Source organism: Siniperca chuatsi, linkage group LG16 (assembly GCF_020085105.1).
Source record: "Siniperca chuatsi isolate FFG_IHB_CAS linkage group LG16, ASM2008510v1, whole genome shotgun sequence".
Classification (NCBI taxonomy): Eukaryota; Metazoa; Chordata; class Actinopteri; order Centrarchiformes; family Sinipercidae; genus Siniperca; species Siniperca chuatsi.
Genome location: NC_058057.1, coordinates 2352880 through 2364234, shown reverse-complemented (window position 1 = coordinate 2364234; position 11355 = coordinate 2352880). Strand labels below are relative to the sequence as shown.

Genomic DNA, 11355 nt, shown 5'->3' with positions numbered 1-11355 from the left:
TTTCGAGGAAAGACGTCAAAGATGAATTTGAACTGTCTCCTTCTGGCGAAATAAACGTCTGGGCACTACCTTGGTTAGCCGACTAGGCAGTCGATAAAACCAGCAACTATGCCCCCAGTCTATAACTGCTGGCCATAAACAAATGTGCCAGATGTGAGTCTTCCAAAATAAATAAGTTATTTTCTCTCTGGTGCTTCGCTTCAACATCTTTTATTCTGAAAAATGCTGTCGGAAGTACTATTCTTATGCATTCTGACACGCTTACATCCCTTCATATGTTAGCTAATGTGGGCTAGCCTGTTATGGAAGAAGGAACACAACCGAGGGGCTGCCTGATAAAACGGGACTGGCTGGGACTAGTTCTGAGGCGTGATTTGGAAAGATAACGCTACATACCGGAAGCCCGGGGAACGTCTTCCTGGCTGAAAACAAAAACACCATAGAGAGAGCTAAAATTACGGGACAGCCACAATTACAAGTCTAATATGGAGCAGACAGTTTCGGAGCGTCCGATAATTACCCGCCGCCGTCGAGTTTAGCTTTCCCCGGCCGCAGCTGAACCTCAACTGCGGCAGCACCTCGGGTCGCGCTTAAGCCACGAGAATCTTTGTTCACGTTTTTTCATGGGACACAACCGGGCTTCCCCTCCGCTTTGTCGTTGTTTTAACGCCGTGACAGCATCCCCCTCGGCTGGTATCGACCGGCCACCGAGGTCCCCGCATCCTATGGACTCCCAACAGTAGTTTTTTGGCTTTTCTGTCGGTCGGTCCCTCTCTGACGGACGCGGCAGTCATGTTTGCCGTGCGTATCGTCACCGCAGACTTCTATCTGGCAAGTCCAATAAAAGACCTGGACGTCTGCTATTCTGAATTCAGGGAGAGCGACGTGAAGAAAGTGCCGGTGGTGCGGATATTTGGAGCAACACTCGCAGGTTAGCCAACTCTTCTTTTTATTTTTGTGTTTTCTTTATCCTTAAAGCTAATGGTGATTGTGCTTTCTTGCCTCGCTCCACGCGGCATGTTCAGTGGTTGTGGCTGCTGTTTGGACACGCGCGCACACAAACATCCGCACTGTACTGGTGAGAGGAAATCTAACGGGTGTAGCATGCAAAATGACTACAAGAAGATGATTGACACATTGTACCAACGCGACGTGCATCGCTGTTGCCTGCAGCGGTGGTAGTCCTCTCCTCCCCCCCTCCTCTCCCTCCTCTCCCTCCTCACACCGCTCTGCTTTGTTTTCGCTCCCGTGCTCCATCATGACATAGTGGTGGCGGACACCTCTGGCTTTAGGGCTCGACTTGTGCCTCTACCTGCCATATTTGGCATTCAGGTGCAGCTTACATACTTCCCTTTATGGTGGTTTTATTGTCTTTGTAGCAACCTGTGGAGTGTGGACAGGCGAGGCTACAACATGATGCCTTTGAGCTCTTCTTGATTCATTTTTTTGTGTAATACAAGTGTGTGTGTGTGTGTATATAAATAATATGGAAACGAAACTTTGTTCATCCACATAGTGAAATTGAGTGACTGCAGCAAGATTAGCAGCCAAAGAAATATAATATATCAGTAGCAGAGATTTAGACAAATTGGGACAAATTTGGGATTCTGTGAAAGCACTCACTTGTGTCAGTTATGTGTGCCATAAAATACAGTACAGTCTGAAAGGGCAGGAGCCGTCATGACAGGACATTAATATGCAGGATGTAAGAATGAAGGAGACATGATAAATGAAAACAGAATCCTACATGGTGTGAAATGTGCAATCTAATACTTACTGACTTTATAGGCCTAGACCTTTTTATATGGAGAAAATGTCATGGCTTGCAGATTTCTGATGTAAAAAATGATTTGCATATACACTGTGCAAAGGAGGGGCTAAGATTTACTGTAGATTTGTGTTTTCTTTGACATTTGCCACATGCCCTGCTCTCTAATAAATCCATCACAGCCGAGTACTCTGGGTACCTTAATCCCCACGCTGCAAAACAACAGCATCATTTCCGGCACAATGGCACAGCATTATCGCCCCAGCCAAATCCTCTTGCGATTGCTGTGCCCTCTCTTCAACCCTATTTGACAGGGGAAAACACCATTGCAGTACAGTGACTGTGTATATTTTTAGCAGGGTTAGTTCCCAGTGGGGAAAATGGGATTCAGACTTGTCCCCCAGGCTGTGGCAGTGTTCGACCCAGAGCAGAGGTCAGCAGGATGTACCTCAGTGAGGATTAAAGGATTTAGAACAGAGAAATGAAGGACAGTGGGTCAGGGTTCGGGTGTCAGGTCTAATTTGGTTCTGTCATAAACCTGCGCGTTCGCATGCGGTTGCGCTGATATGCAGCAGAGGCAGCCTGAATGTATGTTGAGGAGCAATTCATCAACACAGATTCAAGCACAATAAGCCCGATGAGCACAGCGTTGCAATTAGGCTCTAGAGTTTGGACATACTGTATACTGATATGAGATACATTTTTATTATACTAGACTGGATACTGTCCTGGATTTTCATAATTTGATGAATATTATCTATCTATCTATCTATCTATCTATCTATCTATCTATCTATAGTATAATCTTTTTTTCTTCCCTTTTGCTGGTCTGGTCTTAATGGCTGCATTATTGTTGAGTGGTGCAATTTTCTGAGCTTGACACAATGAGTAAAATTAACAATATTTGGTCTGAAACAATCAATTATTATTTGGTTGTCAGAAAAAGAATTGACAACAATGAATCTTTTTCTGGTTTTGCTGTCTGAAATGTGAGGATTTTATGTCTTTCTTTTGTGATAATAAATTTAATATGTTTGGATTTTGGACTATTGGTCAGACAATACAAGCAATTTGAAAATGTCACCTTAACTACAACTATCCCGATTGTGGCGCGGTGCTGAGCAGACAGGTGTCAGTGCCCCCTGTAAAAAAATGTATTTTTTTATTTGACAGCTAACCTTAATTAATCCACAACCACTTGACTAAAAGCAAAGTGATGGTCCAAATGGCACCGAAACCAGCAAAGCAGGCACAAAAAGCTGCAAAATTAGACTTCACGTTGGACCCTACACAGCAAGCAACAAAAAACAGCAAAGTCAACAAAGAAGCTACAGATGCTAGTATGGCGACCAGCCCAGACCAAATCCTGACTGCTATTCAAACAATGACAGAAGGTTTCGTATCGAGATTTGATGGGCTGTTAAATGCAATACAAGGTGAACTGAAAGGGGTGCGTATCACAGAAGCTGAAGACAGAATTAGCACCAATCAAGACGACATCGTATCCCTGCTAGTTTAGAATCAAGGTAGGCATGAAGGTGGCTATTGAAGAGTTAGTGCCTAAAGTGGTCTACTGGCCTTTCTAACCTTTGTCTGGTAGGCGTCTCGGAAAGGAATGAAGGGACTGATTTGTGTTCATTTGTGGTTACGTGGTGTGCTTGGTAGAGATACATTTCCTAGGCCGTTGCTGATTGAGAGAGCCCACAGGTACGACCCAGGGTAGTGATAATGAAGTTCCTAAACTATGCAGACAAGATTCGGGTCATGAAGGCTGCCAGAATGAATTGATCCATACTCCTGGATAACCAAAGTGTCATGTTTTTCCCTGATGTGTCTGCCGAAAACCTCAAGCGACGAAAAATCTTAGATCAAGAAAGACCTGGCTTCCCTCTCCATCCTGGGCCTGCACTATGGGATTGTTCACCCGGCTAAACTCCTGGTAAACTACAAAAGAAAACGCTTCCTGCTTAGTGGAGTCTGCTGTAGAAGACATGTGAAAATGTCTACAATGATAAAGGTTTATAAGAAGATAACTACAGACAAAACACTGTAATGACCTGATGCAGGTGTGATAATTATCATAACAATGCTTATCAAACTTCTGCTTTTCCTCCATTTTGTGGTAATGTTTGACTCATTTTTGTTGGCGCACACTCTTGTTTGAACCCTGTCTAAATGCCCAATCCTGTCTGATGTATGTGGCATTTAAACGGATGCCGCCAGTATCTCATTGGAGCTTTAAAAGCTTTCACTGATTGAGTTCTTACACAAGTACATACACAAACACAGTGGTTGGCATTGTTTTTGTGTTATGGTTTGAATCAGACTGTGTTGCTTCAAGTTGCAGTAACGATAAAGTAGTGCTGGAGTGGGTGCTCCGAGATTTGCACAGTTTGACTCTCCTCTTGCTCAGTTTATGTATCACTTGTTGCGGCCGGAGTCAGTCAGCTCTTCGTTTCCAGAAATAAAATTACATCACCATCTGGAACACATTAAAGTAGAGAGGGATCTCTTTTTTTTTTTTTTTCCCTGTAGCTCAGAATCAGGCCACGCCTACCCAAAATGAGTTAATTTTTAATATTTCCTGTTGCCTTAATGGTGATGTTTATTGTCTGGCCTGAAGGGAAGAATTCATGAGCAGTTTTGCTTAATGTGTGTCTGCTTTTATCACATCAGTGTGTTTACCCTGGTGTAAGTGGTCAGCAGTGCATCTGCACCATGTGGCTCTAGCTACAACCCCAGGCCTCCTATTCCCTGTCCTTCCCTGACCTAAGCCATGCACGCTCCCACCAATCAGCCTGGTGTAATTCGATGCCACGCTTCCTGCTTTTTTTCCCTCCAGTCTCTTTGTGAACATTTGGTGGCCAGCCTGACTGTATTGCACACATACTGTACATGCACCCATCTCTGGGATAGCTCAAGGATAGGGGGGTAAAAAGGAATCCCTTTGTTGTGAAGATTGCTCTTGTGATCAGTATCGCATTATGCTTATTAATAACCAACTTCATTGGCATGCTTGTGGTTTTAAATCTCCCCGGGCGGTGAACAGTGAGCCTCTCACACTGCAAATAATTGCTGGTTAGGAGGCTGGAACTTTTTTGAGGTTTGACAGCATTGATCTCCTCCCTTGATGCCGACAAGTTCGGCCTAGATGCACTAACAGGACCTGGGCCCTGTGACAGCAGGAGGCACACTGTTTTGGTTCCTTGCTCGGACATGTGCGTTTGAGTGTGTGTGTGTGTGTGTGTGTGTGTGTGTGTGTGTGTAAGAGCAGAGAGGGAGGAAGTGCATGACCAATTGACCTGAATGAGTGGGGCCAAGCATAAAGCGCAGGGAGGAATAAAACTGCCTCTTCCTCCCCTCTCCCCCTCTCCCCCATAGGTTTAGCTCTCTCCAGGGGAACCATTAATGCCATCTGAAGGCATTCCTCCTGGATCCATTTATAGGATAATAGGCAGATTCAAAAGGACTCTGTGGCTCATTACACAGAAGGTCATTGTCCCCTTAACTGTTTACTTTCCTTTCTCTCTGTCAGTTAGTTGGGTTCAATTATCATCCTCTAACTGCCGCTCCAGTTGCTTCAAATTACTTTATAATCAAGTGAGATGCCTATTTGTTGATATGGTGTCTCTGGATTTGATTTTCATTCTTTTGTCCTCATGATTTTCCAGTTTTGTTTCAGGGAGTGTCTGGTTCACTCTGATACGTGTTACATGTAATAACTGGGTTTACCAGAAGTAGACACATGTTGGTGATAGCGGAGCATCACAAAGAGAGACTGAATGCTGCTCCACACTAAACCTCATCCTATGATATTCTTTCCCCACAGATTGAGGCTCAGCTTCTTGTCATTAAAAAGTTGAATCAGAAGAATTAATGTTTTACAGGATTTTGGCTTTAGGGACTCTGAGCTTCTGTTCATATGAGATTCACTAAGGTTGGTCAGTGTAGTAAGTGCAGAGGACACAAGGTGGTTTTATTGCTGTAGGCACAGGTATACTGACAGCTCAGTTTTACTAGTAGGTTAGGACTGTGTAAACAGTGACAGAATCCGATCACACTAGCATTTATAACAGCAAAATATCTGACAGAAATAGATTCATTTCAATAGAATCGTCTTGATCAGAGGATCCAAACGCAGATTTGCCTGTAACCAACTGAAAACTGTCTAATCAGTGCTGACCTTTCAGGGAATGGAGAGCTGGGCAGTCCAAAATGAAGGAAGGTGGGACACCCTGTGGCCTGGGGGTTTGGGGCACAGACGCAGACGATGAATCGTGGTGTCCCTGGTTTGTGTGCATAATAGGGATGCACCGATGTGGAGGCAGAGTAAGTGGATCGGGTTGCAGGCAAGACGTTTTTCGCCATCAGCTACATTCATTTAGTCATGGTGGGCCGCCAACTCAGCTTTTAGTGCCACGGCAATCCCTGGCCTTTACTTTATTTAAAAATGATCCCTATGAGTTCCATGCAATGACATATACAGATTTTAAACTTGGAAAAAAGGGAGCACAGATATTGGATCACTATATTCGCACACACACCTACACCTCTGTCTCTTACTGCACACTGCTGCGTGCACGTGCACACACACACATACACACACTCCAGCTTGCCCCGCCCTGCCTCTTTCTGTTCCTCTCTCGCTGTATCATACAGGGACGGACACATACAGGCTGTTGACTTTCTTCGTCAGCAGTATGTTTTATAAAGTCACCCAAAAAACACAACTCGCGTTTTGGCTTTTTTCACCTGGAATTCTGTTTTCACAGCAGCAGGTGAGCCGCGTGTGGAGGAAGCTTCGAAGCCCGAAAAATGGTATTTATGGCAGACCTACAGTGGTGTGAAGTGTTTGCCCCCTTCCTGATTTCTTCGTTTGTCACACTTAAATGTTTCAGATCATCAAACAAATTTAAATATTAGTCAAAGATAACACAAGTAAACACAAAATGCAGTTTTTAAATGAAGGTAGTTATTAAGGGAAATCAAAATCCAAACCTACATGGACCTGTGTGAAATAGTGATTGCCCCCTAAACCTAATAACTGGTTGGGCCACCCTTAGCAGCAACAACTGCAATCAAGCGTTTGCGATAACTTGCAATGAGTCTTTTACAGCGCTGTGGAGGAATTTTGGCCCACTCATCTTTGCAGAATTGTTGTAATTCAGCCACACTGGAGGGTTTTCGAGCATGAACTGCCTTTTTAAGGTCATGCCACAGCATCTCAATAGGATTCAGGTCAGGACTTTGACTAGGCCACTCCAAAGTCTTCATTTTGTTCTTCTTCGTCTGTCAGCCTCACTAGAATGCTGTATCAAATTCACATCGGAATCCATATAAGGTTCGGCTATTATGCAGAGCAGAGAGAAAGTGGGGGATTTAAATGGAACGCACCTGCCCTTGTGCACTTTCAGACCGAACTATCATGGATCGACTGCCAGTTGTAGGCTTAGCCCTATACTGATTTTTACAAATCATCAGAAATACCTGCAGTCAGGGCGACCCAATAAAAAATACATGCAGACTCATTTCAATGAGGCGAAGGCATCTTCTGCGTATAATTGCAATATGTAGGCACTTTGTAATTAGTTGCAGCAGTTTCTGATTTAGAAATGTTTGTTTATGATCTGTATCATGATTATCTATGGGTTTAAGATATCTTGCAAAACAGCAATTTTTCCATGCGTACAGATAATGTTGGGAATAAAGAAATCACAGTTGAACAACAATCCAAGTAAATATTAACTGCAATTAGTTATTTGAAATTTTCAATAAAATATGAAGCTATCAATGAGAATTTCCTAAGAAACTAACTAGGCAACAGGAGTTTTATGTAGGCCCTACATTACTACCACCTAACCATGGATGTATTTTCTTGCAATAAACATTGAACCCATCATTTTCCCCTTTCAATATAACTCTAATATAACCCTGTCCCTGACAATCAGTTTTTTTTTTTTCACCGGATACGTTGAATGGTTCTCCTGAACGTTTATAGTAGAGGCGCTGTTTATCTCTTGACTCAGCAGCAGCGAATCATGAGTTAATGCCTGTGGCCGTTATACATTAAAGGTGCTATTGATAACATTGATAACATCCTGCCACTAGATGTTGCATTTGTGGTCGAGTGGAGTGAGACTCAGACTCAGTCATGTCAAGTGATGAGTCTTTCGTGATAGAGGAATGAATTCATTTTTCAACATTTAGCTATAGATTTAGGTTACTTTGTGCGGTGGTGTTTCATGTAACGTTATCTATGGTAATTTTATGATATGACTAGCTAGCTTTAGGTAACCCTTTTATTCCTCATCATTTAATAATTATAGGGGCCCTATGTTGCAACATTTACCTTAAAATGACATTTTAATCATCCTTACGCTATAAGACATTAGGTAAATATTTACATTTTAATCCAGTCAAATAGTTCAGTACGTTGTAGGGATGCTATAAAACCCACAGCACTCCACATTAGACAAACAGCTACAGTAAAAGCCCCACTCTGCCCCGCCTCTTTCTGTTCGTGGTACCGAATGACATCGGCACCAACAGGTGCACTTACAAGCTTTAACAAAACAATGGCATAAGTAGGCCTACATTAAACAGGAGACTCTCTCTCTCTCTGTTTCTCTGCAGAGCATGTGCAATTGTCAGTAGACTGCACGGGAGGGATACGGTGAGGGGAGATTGTCCACTTGTTAATTGATCACAGATGACGTCATTTTAAATTTTTTTTATCAGACCTGCTAAATTTCAGGCACACTAGTGCGACTAACGAAAATATTTGGTCAAACTTGACAGATTTGGAGCCCTGAGCTCACTCTCTGAATAGATGTCCAGTGGGTTTGTCCGATCACTGACGACTTTCTCGTCTTAATGCCCTTTCGTTATTTATTGTGTGAACAAGACGCACTGCCATCATTGTTTTTCTTTCCTGGTTGTGTGATCTTCATTTATTCCGTTATTATTGCCATGGAAACTAGTATGACTTTCCAACTTAAGCCTGCTCCATTTTAGGCATAAAAGTTACACCCAGGTGCAACACATACAGGGCTTAAGTCTAAGTGGTGCACTAGTCACAACCTTAAGTTGGTTGTAACTGTCAGCTCTAAGTCGAGCGTAACCTTACACCCAGGCATACACCCAGCTGGTGCACTCGTCCCCAGAGGTGTCCCAGTCAGTCAGCAGCCATCACAGTCCCGGGCAGCAGTCACTCATTCCTCTTGCTGGTAACGCTACCATTTCTGTCATGTCTCTGCTGTAGGGGTCTACCAACATCCACGGCATTTCCAGTGTGCTATGTGGTTTCAGAGAGGCTTGTCCAGACATAGTCAGGGCAGCCACTGTGAAGAGCTTTAATGAGGCTAAAACAGGCTAAAACCCCTCCCCCCTCCCCTCCCTTTCACACAGGGCTGTGTGAACCATGTATATAAGTAGCATTTGTGGTGGATTATAGTCACAGAGGCTGAATAGCTTATGGCTAATGAGCAACATCTAGCCAAAGGTGATGTATTGGACACAATACTGATTTATGTAAAGTCATTCAAACTAGTGATAAATTATCTGAAAATACAAAATGTGCTAAAATGTCATTGACTTCTCTACTATCAAAACGCCACTGGGAATTTACATTAGAAATCAAATTTGTCTCTCAGTAAGTCTGCCATTGAATGCTGCAGCACTGCAACCAATTGCGAGTATACCTTCTGCAACTCATTTAATACCACCAGGGCAAGGCAATATAGTGAGGCTGCAGATTTGTAGAATCACCACAATCCTAGTTTTACATTTTAGTCCAAAAGCGAACACAAGTTGTTGGGTATGACATTCGAGGAGATTGTTTAGGTCTATGGTCACCAACCTTTTCCAAGCCAAGAAAGATCATCACTTCCTCCTAAATTCAGTGAAGAAGACACATTTCAAATGTAACTGCAATATATGAGAAAAAGAGAAAATGTCAGGCATCAGGTCAATAAGTTTTTTTTTTTTTTTTTTTCAGGGTTTGAACATACACATCGTGCCATCGTGGAAAATCCACTAACTGAGATAGACAGTTAACCGTATCCTAGAGGTTAAGGCACATAGAACCGCAACATTTCTCTTGCGATACCAGCCATGGGCCTTTGTTTGTGGCATGTTTTACCCCTCTCAATCTCCCCATGTTTTCCAATCTGTTTCACACACTGTCACTGTCCAATAAAGGCATGCCAAAATTAAAACCTCCATGTGATTCGCCAATGGAAAGCTTTTAATGTGAAACTAGAACAGCAGGAAGCATTTGAATTAGCAGTAACCTTACACAGCCCCCTTGCCACTGTAGGGAAGGATTCAGTTCTCATTAGTAAAAATTCCCCTATTATTGAAATGCTTTGCAATTGACTTGGAACCCCACAAAGATCACCAGGTGGATTGCGAACAACGAGTTGGTGACCCCTGGTTTAGGTATATGTTGAACCGATCACATGGTTTTGTTGTTCCAGCTAAAAGACCAGCTTGAGCAGAGGCAAATTTGGCCTCTTAAACACATCAATAAATGTGTTAGCCTTTACTGATTAGTGGTTTGGTGAGAAATAGCAGCTTTCTTTTTTGCTGATTTCCTAATGCCTTGAGTCCTTCTGCTTGTACAGTCTCTCCGTCTCTTTCTTTCTGTGTCTCTACTGTGTCTTGTGCATACAGAACTGTTTGGCAATGCCACTCTGTCTAATGCATCCTAAACTTCACAGCCACATTCTGCAGTTTAAGAGGGTAGACTAGGACCTTGTAGTCATAATGTGTTACCTGCTAAAGCAGCTGGCATCAGAGTAGTTGAACTAAACAGCCACAGCCAGCACTGACTACCTGGTAGATGACAGTGTTTTGCTTTTGTCTTGAAGGAGCTGTGAGCGTGCAGCAGCTGCCTCAGTGTCCTTGCTGCTGCTGCGGCCCAGTCAGTCTGATTGATGGCTTTAATAGCTTCTTCCAGCTCCTCAGAGGGGATCCGAAGGCGTCCCTGTCGAGGGCACAGGCCTGACACTGCAGCAATCCTCATCCCCAATACATTTCCTGTCACCTCGATTCGAGTCAGGTGGGACAGGTGACTTTACATTAACATCTGTACCTGTTGGATATCTTTTTCCACTATTGGAAGCCTGTTCATTATTGTGCAAGTTTGACCTTAAGTGTTCTTTTTGTGATGCTGTATAGATTCACCACAGGGAGTTCAAAGCACCTGCTCAGCTGCCACTTTAATTTAGTGTCTTGCCCAAGGACACTAAAGCATTGCATTGTGAAAGCGTCCATCTGTCCAATCCACACCAAGTCCAACCTCACTTATTGCCGTCACTGGGAATATGTGGGTTTGGTGGTGGATTGCCCTGCCACTAGTAGTAACAAGCTTGTCTTTAAATCAGATTTTGAATGCAGTGCCTGCCCTGTGTGTATTATAAGCCACTAAGGCATTCAGGTCATGACAGAGTAAGGCCAAGGAGTTGGAGCCTTGGAGTTGTTGTTGTTGTTGTTGTTGTTGTCCATGGTGAGATGGATGCCCATTGGTGAGGGGGGAGTGCATGATAACAGGAAGCATTTAGTTTTTTGATACAGCTGTATGAAAA

The 11355-nt window shown here is 43.3% G+C and overlaps 1 protein-coding gene across 5 annotated transcripts in view; it reads left to right on the top strand.

Moving 5' to 3' along the window:
- The first annotated feature begins 269 nt into the window (after positions 1–269).
- rev3l (REV3 like, DNA directed polymerase zeta catalytic subunit) overlaps positions 270–11355 on the top strand; it is a 98279-nt gene continuing 87193 nt past the window's right edge. For 4 of the 5 annotated variants that reach the window (XR_006374991.1, XM_044169771.1, XM_044169770.1 and 1 more), the window contains exon 1: positions 270–931. Coding sequence is in view for 4 of the 5 variants with exons in the window: in XM_044169771.1 (XP_044025706.1) it covers positions 793–931 (139 nt within the window). In the remaining variant the exon portion in view is untranslated. The remainder of the gene's footprint in view (positions 932–11355) is intronic. The other variant, XM_044169768.1, reaches the window with a different exon arrangement.